The sequence below is a fragment of the Monodon monoceros genome, unplaced genomic scaffold (assembly GCF_005190385.1).
Source record: "Monodon monoceros isolate NGI ecotype Baffin Bay Population unplaced genomic scaffold, NGI_Narwhal_1 Super_Scaffold_18, whole genome shotgun sequence".
Lineage (NCBI taxonomy): Eukaryota > Metazoa > Chordata > Mammalia > Artiodactyla > Monodontidae > Monodon > Monodon monoceros.
Genome location: NW_021703774.1, coordinates 149,558,975 through 149,574,900, shown reverse-complemented (window position 1 = coordinate 149,574,900; position 15,926 = coordinate 149,558,975). Strand labels below are relative to the sequence as shown.

General features: G+C 44.5%; 1 protein-coding gene across 4 annotated transcripts in view; it reads left to right on the top strand.

Annotated features, from left to right (window-relative positions):
* Positions 1–15,926, top strand: part of MACF1 (microtubule actin crosslinking factor 1) — a 342,346-nt gene that overhangs the window by 58,639 nt on the left and 267,781 nt on the right. Inside the window, exon 1 of one of the 4 annotated variants that reach the window (XM_029231107.1) lies at positions 3,846–4,570. The exons of the other annotated variants lie outside the window; for them this stretch is intronic. Coding sequence (XP_029086940.1) covers positions 4,519–4,570 — 52 coding nt within the window. The 5' untranslated portion in view covers positions 3,846–4,518. Of the gene's footprint in view, positions 1–3,845; positions 4,571–15,926 lie in introns of those variants that run through there. 4 annotated transcript variants of the gene reach the window in all.

The window sequence follows — 15,926 nt, the reverse complement described above, 5'->3', positions numbered from 1 at the left end:
CCATCAGACACTGCTGCCAGGAGAGACAATGAAGAAAGTGATCTTTGTTGCTCCCTGAATAGGACTGTGAACCTGGCACCTGCTTTTGTTACTGGCTTCTTAAGTCACTGGAAACATTTTTGTTGTCTTCCTGGGTCAGCAGCTGCTTGGGGGTAACGGTAGCAACTGGCTATCAGGGTGCCAGTCCTGCCTCAAAGAAAATGATGTCTTTAAGCAGCATTACCTTTCTTCTTTTTTTAAAATTTATTTATTTTTGGCTGCGTTGGGTCTTCATTGCTGCACGCGGGCTTTCTCTAGTTGCGGCCAACGGGGGATACTCTTCGTTGCGGTGTGGCAGCTTCTCTTGTTGTGGAGCACAGGCTCTTGGCGCACAGGCTTTAGTAGTTGTGGAGCGCAGACTCTAGAGCGCAGGCTCAGTAGTTGTGGCGAACGGGCTTAGTTGCTCCGCGGCATGTGGGGTCTTCCCAGACCAGGGATCGTACCTGCGTCCCCTGCATTGGCAGGCGAACTCCAAACCACTGCACCACCAGGGAAGTCCCAAGCAGCATTACCTTTCATGTCTCTATCAGGGCTGGTGTTGAGAATGAGCAGCTGGGCCTTCACTTTGACCACCCGTGACCTTTATCTTCTCTGAGTCTGAGGAGACAGTTTCCTTCCTTTTTCCTTCTGCTCTCTCCTTAGGCTCTGAGTTCCGTGTTCCAGGCACGTAGGTTGGGGCCTGGTGCATGGTGAGTATGCAACAGATTTGTGTGGAATGGGTGAATTCCTTAACTGACTGTGCATATTTAGTGTCACTGACCCTGATGATGTGAGGGTGCCTTGTCGGCGGACAACCTTTGTTTTTAAGAGAAAGGTTGCCTCAAAGGAATATGGAAGGTCTTGATTTCTAGAGGCTTTGGGGAACTGTGGGAACTCCAGCATAGGACTTGTTCTCTCCTTCTGGGCCTCGAACTTTCTCCTCAGCTGAAACTCTGCTGGCGGACTTGCCCTCCTGTTTCAGGAGTAATATCCTGAATCTGACTCAGGCCTTCTCTCTACCTGGGCTCTGGCGTCCCTGAGCCCACCCGAGGGCAGGGCAGGTAATTCCTTTTTAGCTGCCATCCTGTCACTGTCCTGTCATGGCGTCCCTGAGGACCACACCTCATGCACTGAAGTCTGGACTTCCTGATCTGCATTCAGTCAAGCTCCACTCAGCTCTTTGGTGTCTGCGCCTTTGTAGAGGCTGTTGGAGACAGCAGGGCTCCCCCTTGTCAGCAGCTGGCCAGAGTGCCTGTTAGACTGCCAGATTCTGAGCCTCTCACATTTGTCTATCTCTGTCTGGAACTTAGGGCAGACTCTCTCTTACCACTCGAGGTTACCTCTCACTGTTCGCCATCATGGGACCTATGAGGATAAAAGATGGATGGCCACGAGGAGCACAGAGAAGTGTTGGACTGTGGTGCTTTGAAATGCTCTGATTCTGGGGAAAGGTCCCTGGTGTGCAAGAAAACAACTGGAGTCTGGGCCACTGTCCCCCCCTCCCCCCTTCCCAAGAGCCTCAAGTTGGAACCATCACTCACCTCATAGTTCTAAACATCCTTGTTTTTGTTTAATTTTTATCTGATAAAATGTTACTAAACAATTTCAATGGTGAAACACACAGAGGAAATGACAGACTAGCATGTGTTGCCTTTTAAATGCACTTAGTTCAAGTGGCTATTTTAAAAGTCAGTTGTTCCTGCTGTTAGATTCCTGTTGTCTGGGCTGCTTTCCTCCCTTAGGTGGGAGGAGTCTCAGATAGAATTTTACAGGCGCATTAAAGGAAGGGGGCTCAGCTCTTCCCCTGCTGATTGATCATTACACCTTGTTCTTTTCAGTACTTATATTCAGATTGTTCTATGTTAATTGCTCTCAGATCTTGACACAGACGAGGTCTTAGAAATCAGTTCAGAGGTTCTTTACCTATGGTTCACTAACCCCTATCTACTTGTAAACAAAAGTTTGTAGGTAGGTGAATATGTGCCTTTTCCTAGGGGAGAGTATCTTTAGTTTTCATCATATTCTGACTGGAGTTTGTGGCCTGAAACAAAACAAAACAAGAACTAGCATTCTATAGGAATTTGGAGCTCCTGCTCACATAGTTAGTTAACGGCAAAGTTGGATCTAGAGATAAACTCTGGAATCCAGGTATCTTGACTCTGTAACCAAAGTTATTTCCACTGTGCTCTCTTATCCATACTCTTCCAGGGGAAATAGTAGAATAAAGCCAGGAAACAGACATATGTGATCTGAACTGTCATTTAATGTTTGCCTTTCTCATCCACAGCTTCATTTCACAGATTAGGAATCCAAGGCACCTGGTCTGTTGGACTAGGTGACCTCAAAGACACTTTGATTCTCACAGTAGTATGTTGTAGAATCTATATTTGGTGTAGTGCGTGTATGTGTTTACTGTTTCCCGCTGTCTGTTATGCTTTGTAAGCATCAAACTCCCTTTTTTTTTTTTTCCGGTACGCGGGCTTCTCACTGTTGTGGTCTCTCCCGTTGCGGAGCACAGCCTCCGGACGCGAAGGCTCAGCGGCCATGGCTCATGGGCCCAGCTGCTCCGCGGCATGTGGGACCTTCCCAGACCGGGGCACGAACCCATGTCCCCTGCATTGGCAGGCGGACTCTCAACCACTGCACCACCAGGGAAGCCCTCAAACTCCCTTTTTTTTTTTTTTTTTTGCGGTATGCGGGCCTCTCACTGCTGTGGCCTCTCCTGCTGCGGAGCGCAGGCTCAGCGGCCATGGCTCACAGGCCCAGCCGCTCCACGGCGTGTGGGATCCTCCCGGACTGGGGCACGAACCTGCGTCCCCTGCATCGGCAGGCGGACTCCCAACCACCGCGCCACCAAGGAAGCCCTCAAACTCCCTTTTAACCTTGCCCATTAAATGGTTCTTTGAGAAAAGAAACCATGTGTTGTGCGCCCCGTGACTCCTAACACTCAAGATCTGCACAGTGGCTGGCTACCTTGTTGGCACTGTTGACTGACTAGTAGCATGGGAAGGCACAAAAGCTTGGGCTGGTTATTTTTATTATCCAGAGATTTTCCCTTTCCGTTATCTTAGTAGCTGTTAATTTTATTTAGCCTGATCTTTTCAAGTAGACATACTCCCTTTTCTCTTTGTTTTCACAATGCTACTTACACAGTTTCTCCACCTGCATCCAGCCTGCATCATTGGGAGTTCTCTGGAACATTGTATTTGGCACACTGTGAGTTCTTCCAGGTCACTGAATGGCAGCCTGCCTGGCAGGTTACTCTGAAAAACTTAAGACCTGGGAGAGGGGTGTCTTTCTTATGAGGGGCTGTTCAGTGGAGTCTGACTTGGTTGTTGCTCGTAGATACTTAGCTCAGGTTTGGGAAATGTATGTTCTTATCATGCTGTCTTATTGGCCTGATGTGTGCCTTTTGGATAGTTTGCTTAACCTCTGTGTATTTTCTCATCTGTAAATGAAAATTACATACTTTCATATGTATGTTACTTTCACATGTTAACTTTCCTGAAAACATTTTCAACGATGAATATAACAACACAGATGAACTACTTTGCCTTACAACAAAGATGCTAAGAAATTTAAAGATGGTAAGGAATTTGAAGAAATTTAAGAAATTTGCTAATTTCTTCCTCTAATTGTAATCTGTGTAGCTTATCCTAAGAGCCTGTGACAGTTGTGGGGTTAGTCATGTTTTTGAGGCTGATGGAGTAGAAGGAAATTTGCATCAGCTACTGACATCACTAAAGCAAACTAAAAACAAAGTAGCTGAGTGAAACAGTCCCCCAGAATGGGGAGAATGCAGGTGGTGTCTGGGCTGCATTTTCTCCCTTGTTGCTTTTGGGGAAGATCTTGCCTCCCTGAATTGGGCTTTTAGCATTTGGGGCGTGGCGTCCCAGAACAGTTTCTGCTTCTCTCTGGACTGTGTTCATATGCAGTGTCTCCTCTGTGTGTAGCTGTATTCCAGTCTGTAAATGTGACTGCTGTGAGCAGAGTGCAGAGTTAGTTGTTTATTTTGTAAAACCTTTCTCATTGCCATGTGAGATTTGCCCAGGAACTCGTGTTGTGACATTCTTGTCGTGAGTGTGGCCCTTTAAAAGTTTCATTCTCAGATGTTAGATGAGCCCCTAACTGGTGTCCTGAGAAGCATTTAAGCCTCTCTCCCTAGAGTTTAAACCAGAGGAGCAGTAATCCCAGTGGAGCCTGGGCTGGGGTCTAAAGAGAAGGTAGCAGATGACAGGCAGGGGCTGCTGCGGTCTCCCGACTCATTTGCACAAAGGAGGGGCTGGCCTCTCCTGGGGAGGTATTTCCGCTCATTGCAACAAATGAGGGCGCACAAAGGGCTGTAATGTAATGAGGCTCCTCTGGTGACGTCACTTGCAAGTGTGGTCAAAGTCCAGTTCTTGGGGGCTAGGAGACGGCAGTGGAGCTCTCCCTTCTCAGCTGTCACTGTGCCATGGTGCCTACTTCCAGCCACTGAGCCAACACAGCTAGGCCCGGGGCATGAACGCTTACAAGTACCAGAAGTTCCTGGAGGGGCTCAACAACCTGAGAGGTATTCCAGGGCTTCTGGCTCCCTGCCTTTTGTCCTTGCTGTTTGTGTGAACACTTGCTGTGGTGTGTGTTGTATGGGATCTTTACTCTCCATCAGTCCCTAGGGGCTTAGAAAGGCCTCTGACTCAGAGCTGGCCATAGTTTTTTCTGTGTTTGGGCAATTACATAGAAGGGATAGAGTTTGTAAACGCAGTAGTGGGTGACGGGAGGGAATCCTCTCAGCTGCTGCAGCCGCAGCCTGTTCTCTTGCTTGAATGGGCACTGAAGCCACGTTCGGCCCCTTGAACTCAGCAGCGCTCAGGGTGCTCCCGGCAGGGTGGGTGGAGGGCTCCTGCTTTGGGCCCTGCGGCCTCACCTAGGTGTAGCTGGGGTTCTTGGGCCAGATTTTCCACTTGCCTGTGTCTACAGTGAGTCAGAACCCCATCTGGAGAGAACAGGGAGTCGGGAATGGTTGTGGAGGGGAGGAGGAATGCAGGTTGATAGGGCAGAGACGCCACTGTAAAGGGTAAATCAGTGACTTTAAAGGGGACAGCTTTTTACTAAAATAGTATTTAAAGGGATTAATATTTGCTTTGCATGGTTGGCAAACTTTTCACTCATTATATAATATATGAGAAAAATGCTCCCAGGTATGATAATGCAAGACTCTTTTTGGCTATTAAGGAGGAAAATGAATGAACTCTTTTTACTTCCCTTTTTCTTATTAAGAGGTAGTTTTATTTCCATCTCTTAGGAAGGTGCTCAAACCATCCCTCTTCCATTGGCAGTCAGGGTTCTGGATCCAGAGTGACCATGGGGTGTGGAGAGAGTCAGGGGGAATAGAGGAAAAGGGTAAAGTTGCTTCCTTCAGGGTTGAGGGGAATGGCAGGCGATCTGGACTCACATCCTGCCAGGGTCTATAGATACTTTACTTTCTTTCATTATCTGTAGAAGAACAGTTTCTAAGAGAACATATACATGAAGAGCTTTGTTTGCTACAAAGGGATATACAACTAAAAAGTATTGTTCCATTGATCTCTATCTTCTCTTCCCTTGTCTCTCCCCGCATGCCATACAAACATTTTTTCCAGAACTTCTGACAGCTGGAGCCTGTCGCTTTTAGGTTGAGGGCTCTTCAAGCTCATCACACATCAGACAGGTCTTAGCAAGAATGAGCAACATCAGCTGTTGCTTCCCTGTCAAAGGAAGTGTTGAGAGGACAGGAAGAGTCTGAACTGCTTTATCCAGACTCATTGGGAAGAGGTGGCAGGTGGGGACAGAAAACAGTGGCGCTTCTCAGTGACTCTTCCAGTTCCTGGGCCTTGTTGTGGTCTGTATGAAGGTGCAGGACTGTACCCTTGTCCCATACAAGAGCCCCTTTTCTTGCCCTCTTTCCTGTCTTAGGGGATCCTTTTATATTCCTGGGCATGAAGCCCACCCAACAGCAGGAGTCTTTTTTCCCCTGTGTTTACAAAACTCATGGAAGGGTTATCAAACTTAATTAACCTGCATATTCCTTCAGGAGAGGAAAAGCCTCAGAGTAGGAATCCTAGGCCTCTCCTTGGACGATGATCTCCTTAATTTAGTTTTATTCCCTGTTATCCTTACTGTCATTCTTCTGATAAAAGGCCAGAACTTTCTAAAGACGTATTGGCGGTGGGTGGAAACTATAGGAGGTTAATATAACTTTTCCTTTTGGTTCCCCTTTTTTCAAGGGTTTAGAGGAGCAGTGAACCACAATAGGATGGCCACAGCCTATGTGGATCAGGTTTAGCAGTGACCTAAGTGGATTCCTGAGGTTCTCAGGAGACCATACCACTCATAACTCTGTCTTCCTCTGCTGTATGTGCTTCAGGAACAAAGTGCAGGTATGAGGGGTCGGGGGCACTTCTTGTTCTCCTCCCATAAAACATGCATGGGATGTTTACTCCCTAAATAGGAGTTGTTTTGGTCCCCAGTTTCCTGTAACTCTCCTGACTTTCTCAGAGGACTAATGGAACAAGTAGCTCTTGATTTGATCTTCTCAGGTCTGTAGAGGTTTGAAGTTACACCCTACATATATATTTTTGCTTTTGGAAGACGTTATATTGAAACCAGCTTGGCAATCATTTGTTTTCTCAGTTCACCGATAAAGTTTGTTTGTTTTTCTCCTTTGCCCTGTTTTTACTAGGAATGAATGAATAACATGGCTAGGAATGAATGAGTGACAGACTAGATGTACCCTGTCATAGTGAGTGTCCTGTATGGGGCTGAAATCAGAGAAGAGAAATGACCACAACAGCAGCAGCTCCCACTCCACTTTTCCTACCCAGACACTGGGGCTCTCTGCCGTGTTATTTTGGCTCTGCACGTCTAAGGTGAACTCAGAACACTTACTGCAGTGGACACTAAGTAAGAAGACATGTGCACTTAGTTCAGTGTCTGGTATGTGCTCGGAATTTACGAAATGTTCTGCCTCTTCTTTCTCCTGTTCCTCCCACAGACTTCTTTGAATCACAGTGAGTCTTGTGCCTGCACTCGTCCAGGATGAGCTGGATCAGGGCACCTTCTGACTGAGGAGTTGTAGCCCTAGTCACCCATCCACATGTTTGGTTCCAGGTCTTACTTGATCTCACTGATTGTTGAGACTGGAAGACAGCAACACTAGTGATATTCTTAAAAATATTATGCACTCAGCAAATGTTAGTTATGGGCTAGGCACTGTTCTAAGCACTTCCCTGTATTAATCCATGCAGCGCTTATAATATTCCCATAACATAGGCCCTTTACAGTGGTATAACCAAAGCTTGGCTGGCCCGAGAACAGGGTCATCTGTCCTGCTAAGGAGATAACAGTGCCTGGGAGTATAGCAGCCAAGATGGCTGTATTGTATAGCTGTCTGATACTGGGGACCATATGAAGTAGGGAGAATACCCAAGTCTGACTGGGTACCAACACACTTGGTACCTTCCTCTGAGGGACAGCAGCAGTATGGTGCTTTGGAGTGAGGGCAGTAGATCTTCTCTCTCCACACTAGCCTCCTTGAGCTGTGTTCTGTTTTCTAATGCTTCATTCACATATATACACTGTATAATAGTCTTTATGGCATAAAATGTATAATGTACAGCAGTTTGTCCTGTTCACTCAAAGAAAGCATCTGATTAACTCCCTTGTCTCTCAGAACCTGACTCTTTCTCGGGTGGGAGAGGTGCCCGGAACGAGGGCATGTAGTTGTTTTGGTTTAGTCCATATAATCATTTCTGGAACATTGCTACGGGTGTTAGATAAGTATTCCCCCAACTCTGAGTTGACAGGCCAACATTTAGACACAAACTGTGGCCTTTGTCAAACTCTCCTCTGGGTTGAGTTTCACCCACTGTCCCCTGATTATGGTGAATAGCTACTCCCCTTCTTCATTTCACCTGTACCTTTGTGTATTCTGGAGGGCCTGACGGAAGCAGGTAATTGGCTCCGCTCTTTGTTTAGTTACTGACTTTGCTTTTCTTGACATGGTTCAGCTTGCAGCCACTCCTCCATCTAGTGGGTAACTGTTGAAGGGAGCCCTGTGGGAGAATAGAGACATTGTGTAAGTCTTCAAGTTCCTGTCTCCAATTTCCTGTGAATCTTTGATGCCAGGATTGAGGTGCAGTATATTCCGTTGCTGCTGTTTCCTCTGGAAGGCTTTGACCTTTACTTGTCAAGCTCGCCAGCACCCACAGCTGTTGAATGATTTCTGCCTAGATGCACCACTTTTGTGGGCACGACAGGTTGAACTGTTGGCCCAGGTCCCGCCCTTTGGCAGAGCCCAGGCCTGTGCTGTGGCTGGTAATTAGGGATTAATTAGGGAGGCAGAGAGGTAGGTAAGGTTGAGTAAGAGAAAGTGGTTCTCTAGCCTTTGCTAAGAAAAGTTTGTGATAGGTCTGTGGGATAATAGCTGACTTTTTAAAGCAAATGTACCCCAAAATACCCATGTACTTTCACCCTTCTCTTCCTTTGCATATATATACTGTCCTGTTCCCTCTGCCTGGAAGACCACTATCCTTTTCTCCTTGTGTCAAACTTCTATTATCCTTTAGTGCCTAGCTCAATCTTACTTTCCCCCCATGGTTTTTTGTTTGTTTGTTTTGTTTTGTTTGCAGTTCCACATATAATTTATTCTGTCTTTCTCGTCTGTGTTACTATAGCACTTTAAACATACTTACTTTGAGGATATCACATTATGGTGTAGTTACTTTATTAAACATTTGATTTTTCCTGCTAGTCTTCACTTCTTGGGCAAGTTTCCTGTAACTTCTGTAAGCCTCAGTTTTTTTTTTTTCATTTGTAAGATGGGGATGATAATAGAATTTATCTCACCAGTTAAATGAGACAGTAAATGTAATAACATCTAGCACAGATTAAGATCCCAGGAGATGTTAGCTATACTGTTGCTAAAGGTGGGAACTGTGTCTCATTTATTCTTGTATCTTTCTGACCCAGTGTAGTACCTGGCATAAATTAGGCATGAAAGAAACATTTGAAGAACTGAATTACACTAAACTCATGTATCCAAATGTCCTTCAGTAGTCACCAAAGACAGTTTTAAAAAAGAAAAATACCAAAATAACTCTGACAGTGGTGCCCATGCTCTATACATTTATAAAATCCTTTTTGTAGTTTTTCTCTTCAGCGCCAGATTGTGATGCCCGTAAGAAATTCCATACTCATTTTATAGTCGTACCTAATTTTTGGTCAAAACATGATATTATCTGGGGCTTTCCTGGTGGTGCAGTGGTTGAGAATCTGCCTGCCAATGCAGGGGACACGGGTTCGAGCCCTGGTCCGGGAACATCCCACATGCCGTGGAGCAACTAGGCCCGTGAGCCACAACTACTGAGCCTGCGCGTCTGGAGCCTGTGCTCCGCAACAAGAGAGGCCGCGATAGTGAGAGGCCTGTGCACCGTGATGAAGAGTGGCCCCCGCTTGCCTCAACTAGAGAAAGCCCTTGCACAGAAACGAAGACCCAACACAGCCACGAATAAATATAAAAATAAATAAATAAATTTTAAAAAATATTATCCAAGATTGGCTCTTTGAAACATTAACTCCAGTCTCAAAGAATGAAATGTACTGCTCTGGAAGACATTGGAAAGATGGTACTACTAGTCTGTAGGCACTTCCAAAAGAGGGGTTCCAGGTATATTTTGGGCAGCGGCAACGTTGTTGAATAAGTGAACTAGGTGACTCCTAAGGAGGCATGCTCATTTTTGGTTCTCTTAGTTCTCATGTGTTTGCCAAGTCATCTTTCTCATTATCTTACAGCTTTACTTTGGACATCCACTCAGTTGACCAGCCTGGAAGCCTGTTCCAAGTTGGCACATCTGTGCTAGCGGGACAAGCCCTCACATCCTGACATGTGCCCTCCCAAAGTGGCCTTTTGTGGGGGACTTTTCTCCCCTCTTCAGTGTGACTAACAAAGAACCCTAGGAAAAAATCCTTAGATTTCCCCCCGCAATTAAATAGATGTGGTATTTTGTCCTTATAGAAAGAATAGAAAAACAAAACACCCAAATTACCAAAATCCTACAACCCAAAGATCACTATGTTCCTATTTTCATCAAGTCTTTTTCTATCTCTCTCTCTATATATAATGTTGTGTTTGTATATATTTGTTATCATTGTAATTTAGTTCTGTCTTGCCCTTTATTATTTTGTGAGCATTGTTTTTAATGCCTTTAACTATTTGTCTGCAATATCATTTCTTAACAGCTGTGTGGAATTTCATCAAATGTAAGGATCATTTATTTAACGTCCCCCAGTTGTGGGGCGTGTACATTGCTAATTTTTCAGTGCTATAATATGATAATGAACATCCTTGTAAATAAACTTTTCTGTGCATCTCTGATTATATTTTTTGGATAGATTTCTAGAAGTGGAATTACTGGTCTTAATACATATATTCAGAGCTCTGGATGTTGGTTTTTAACTTTATTTCACCTTTAAAAGCTACTGAGGTTACCTGTAACCCTTTAAATACCTTTCTGATAGCTCTTGGTCCCTGCCCTCCGGGGACAGCCCTGTCTTCAGGCTTAGTGGCCAGCTGGTTCAGATGTTTTATTATCCAGTTAATTTCATCATGGGACACGTGCCAAGCGTCTCTTTCACTTAGTCAGCAGCTCCCACATGTCATCATCCCATCACTGCACTGTCTTACTCTGAAGCTTTTTCCCCAGCAGCTCCAGCCTTCATTGAAAAATGGCTTCATTGATTCTCCCCGCCGTAGTACCTTTTCCTTTTCTATCAGGAGAGATCCATAATGTTGATCTGGAAACTATAGTACCAAGAATGACCTAATCAGTGCTGTATAGAGATCCCACATTGGAACCCCAGATTGGTACAAGGTTGAGATTCTCTTTTTCTTTTGCTGTTGTTACTGAGCTAGCATCTACCTAGTAAATTGCGCCAGCTTAACCTGATATAATAGGTTGACAAATTCTGCTGTCTCATCACGCTTGCTTATGGTAGGTGTCTGCCTCTGGAAGAAATGGAAATGGTGCTGTGTGTTTAAATCAACATATTGCAGTCGAGTGCAAATTAGCTTCTGTTACTTGGGACTGACAGCCCTTAGGGTTATTATTATGGACATGATGAGAGTACAGTCTTGTTTCTGACTTGGAGTTGACATCCTGCAGCAGACAATGTGGGGTTTTCCAGCTGATGATAGACTGGATAGACGGTGTTTGGAGATTAGCTTGAGGACTGAGAGAAGGAAGACGTGTGGGGCTTTGTGTGCCGGGGTCAATAAGAACATCCCGACAGCATCCAGGATGGTGGAAAATGGCTTGAGTCACCCCCAGGATTGCATCCTTCCCAGTGAGAACTGCCTGCCTCTCCCATTCCCAGAGCCCTTAAGCAAGCCTATCCCAATGGGTTGGTTCTCTCCTCTGCAAGGAATTCAGGAGTGTGCATGCTTCTGGGGTGAGACCTGTCAACACCTTTTACACCTCCTAGACCCTCAGTATATCCTATACTTTTTGGATGCTTGGCAGTTTTGTACTGTTAATGTTTATCCCCTCCTTAATTGTATATTTTTAGGCTTACTGATTGTTACTGGGCTGGAGAGGGGCATTCTGTGCTGGTTTGAAATGTGTGGGGAATATGGGGTTCCATGGTGTAATGGTTAGTACTCTAGACTGTCAAATGTGTGGGTTAGTTCTGTGGTGGGATGGGGCTTTTTTTTTGGTTACAACAGGGGATGAGTGTTATATTCTCCCTCTTTCTAAAAGAGTGAGCCTATATGCTAACAAAGAATAAATTATCATTCCCCCCCCATCCTTGGTCTTGTGTTTTTTTGAAGTAGGCTTTTGAAGTAGTAGGTAAGGCTCTTGTCTGCACTCTTCTGCCACGGTTTCTTTTGGCTACTCTCCTAGAGAAACCCCAGGCTAGTTGTCCTAACTGTGTATGTTCCTCGTTACAACAACTGTGGGGATGGTCCCTCTGAATGAATACCAGTTGCTAAACAGCGTCTTTTGCTCATTGTGGGGTGGCAGGAACCTTTTAGACTTCCTGGTTTGATGTATTTTGGAATCTTTTGATGTGGAAGATCATTTTTTACAATTTGTTATCAATTAACTATTTCACTCGCTGATAATGTTCCATGCTTCCTGTCTCTTTCACTCGAAGCCCCCTCCTCATCCGTCTCCTTCCTTCCTTTGGTTGAGAACCTTCTCTGTGCCGGGCCCTGTACAAGGCATTGGGGATATGAAGATAAATGACAGTCCCTGTTCTTGAGGGGTAGTCAGTCCTATACACAGCCTAGTGGGGATGGAGATATATAAACACATTTGTGGCCGGTGCTATTATAGAAATATGAACAAAGTGCTGTGAGGACAGAGGTGGAGTGATTACTAGGGGCAGATGGTGGGGGATTGGGAAGACTTTACAGTGGAGTTGGTATTTAAGCTGAATCTTGAACTTAGATAGAGTTTGCCAGTCAAAAAGGAAGAAAAGGTATTCTGGGAAGACAACAGGGTGTGCAAAGGAATAGACTCATGAAGGTCTCTGTTTCCTCTGGGGAAGGTGAGAAGTGTTATGAAGTAGGAAGCTGGAGAGAATGGGTAGTTGTTTAGGCTAGAATGGAAAGTTGAGCCTCTGTTATAAAAGGCTAAGGAATAATGTAGGTAGTAGGGGGCACTCAGTATTTTTAAGGCAAAGGAATGATATAAACAGAGGAGTTTTTTTGGTGGGGGAGAAGTATAACTCTGGCAGCAGAATGAAAGGTCATTTATAGGGAGGTAAGACTGCAGCTAAAGTGGGGCTGTATGTACCTGATTTTATTTGTCTAGTATAAGAGAAGAAATAAAGAGAGCAGGCATGTGAAACTCTTCTAAAAGAGAGTTTGGTTTTTAGAAACAAACAAATTTTTGTTGAACTATAGCCTGAGTGGAGATCCACTTTCCCCACAGCTCAAGTTGAACCCGACCCCGGGTTGTGCAATGTTCTGTGTTTGGGTTGATATTTCCTGGGACTGGTCAGATGATGCACCTTGGCATGAGGCCTGTGGAGTAGCTGAGACCAGCAGCCCCAAGTGTCTGTCAGTGATAAGAGGGAGAGAAGAGGCCCATTTAGGTCTGGGTAGGACTTTTGTTTCTTGGAAATTCTCTGGGCTGCAGTACCTGGCCCAGGGCTCCATCTTTACATGACTCTACAGAGAGATTTCATGTGTTGATGTCGTTCTATGTTGAGTGTTGGTGTTTGACACTGTTGATCACATCCTTGCCTATTTAAAATATTCTGTTAGCTTCAATGAGGGCATTTCTCGGCTTTCCTTTACCTACCTGATTGCTGTTTGTCTGCCTTTGCTGGATCTTTTCTTTCTTCTGACTCACTCTCATAGTTTCCTAAGGGGTGAGGCAGTGTGGGGAGGTGGGAAGAACATGGGCTTTGGATCCAGGCTAGGTTGGGTTACTTACTACGTTTACCAGGTGAGTGACTTAGACAAGCTACTCACTTTCTCTGAGCTTCAATTTTCTCATCTGTAAAACAGGGATAATAATATCTCCCACATAAAATTATGAGGGCTAAAGTAATGGCATAGGTAAAGCTGCTAACAAGGCTGGCACATAAACACATAACAAACACAGCTGGCATTATTAGTAGGCTGCTCTTGACCTTCTTTTCCTTCTCTAGCCATTTCTTCTGGCTCCAGCTTTTCTTTTAAATTGCAAACTCCCATATCTGTCTTCTACTGTTTAAAATCTCTCAATTAAAAATTAAAAAAAAATTGTAGTAAAGACCATTGAACATGAAATCTACCCTCTTAACAAATTTTTATTAACTGTATGAACATTTGTTGTACAGGAGATCTCTAGAACTTTTTCATCTTGCAGGACTGAAACTCTGTACTGGTTGAACAGCAACTTCCCATTTCCCCATCCCCCCAGCCCCTGGCAACCACCATTCTACTTTCTGCTTCTTAAAGTAGTCAGACCTCATAGAAGTGGAATCATGCAGCATTTGTCCTCCTGTGACGGGCTTATTTCATTTAGCAGAACATCCTTAAGGTTCATCCATGTTTAGCATATGAAGAATTTACTTCTTTTTAAAGGCTGAATAATATTCCATTATGTGTATAAAAATCTCTCAGTGTTTTAATCTCTCTTTTTCCAATTGCGTACAGGACATCCATACTTGGATACTGCTTTGAACTCAGCTTGGCTTCCCCCCTTCTTCCCCATTTTTGACAACTGTGCCCACATTCTCTAGTCTCTGAGATCAGAAACCCTGGAGACATCTTTGACTCTTCTCTCTTCATCAACCCCCTTTTTCATTCTGTCATCGAGATCTTTTGTTTCTTCAGAATTTCTCCTAAATTTGCCCTTTCCTCCCCATTCCCTTTGCCAAGACTCTTGTCCGGTCACTCACTACCTCACGCCTGAATTACTGTGACAGCCTCATATTTTGTTTCCTGTGTCCTGTCTCTCCCTTCCAGTTAACACTGCCAGCTACTTCCTACTGTTTTCTGTTACCCAAAGTAAGACAGACCTTTTATGCTCTGACCCCCTTCCTCCTTATCAAGGCTTATCTCACATGATTTCCTGGAACACCTTTAGCACCAGACAGATCCGCCTCCTCATCTCCTCCTGCCCTTTCTGTGCGGTTCTCTTTACCTGGAGTGCCCTGGTTCTTTCTACTTCACTGAAATCCATCCATTCCTTCAAGCCTCACTGCAGGTCTTTCTTCTCCTCGAAGACGTCTGTGATTACCATTGTCCATGTCGATGTGTCACTTCCCCACACTCTAGTTTTGTCTGCCTATTGAAACTGAAAGCCTTTTGAGGAGACTGAGCACTTATAAGGCATGGTGACCGAAAGCAAATCCTTCTTTCAGTTGACAAATATTTATGAGCACCTGCCATGTGTGCTGGGCTATGCACAGGGGTCCAGCAGTAAACCACATAGGGAGGAGACCAGTTACACTGTATATAAGCAGATAAATACTGGTTGGTCAACTGAATTTGAGGAAACCGGGTCAGACTCTTTAAGTGAGGACAAATGAAAAGAAGAGGGAGACTTCAGAAAACAAGGCCTAAATGAAACAATTATTGTAGGACAGAGGCATTTAATGGATTCATCGAGCAAATAGTTTACTGAGTATCCACTGATAACGATTTATTCTGGGTATTAAGGATATACCAGAAGACAAGATCAAGTCCCTTTCCTGGTAAAGCTTATATTCTAACATTTAGAGGCATTTATTTTTTTTAATGAAAAGCACTTAATATTGGGTGAAGCCCATCTGTAAGAGGTCAGCAGTGAAGGAGTTAATATGCTCGTAGGGCTCTAGGCTTTGTTGAAACAGATGGTTTCTCAGCCCTAGGGAGTGTTTTTAAGGGGGATTAGAGGACTGGACTGAAGAGGGCCTGAGACCTCTCTCCCTCACCCCATAGCACACACACCTGCTGTTTGGCGCCTGATGAGCTATGTAACTTGTCCCACACTGGGTAGGCACTTATTTGCAGGTTTGTGATTGTGGCTTTTGGGCTGGCTGTATGCTTCGGGCATTTTTATTTTCCTTTCCTGATTTTTATTTATCATCTAACATCAGCGAAGTCCGACTTTAATTTAACAGATGTTGGGACTTGTCAGTGTTCCTTTCTGATCCATATTTACTTTTACATAATTATGATGCTGGTCTCTATATACATTTGTTTTCAATCCAGTTTTTTTATTATGGTAAAATACTCATGACATAAAATTTACCATTGTAACAGTTTTAAAGTGTACAATTCATTGACATTAAGTACATTTACAGTGTTGAACAACCATCTTGACTACCTAGTTGCAGAACTTTTTCATGACCCCAAATGGAAATCCCATACCCATTACGCAGTCACTCCCCTCCCCTCCCTCCCCTCCCCT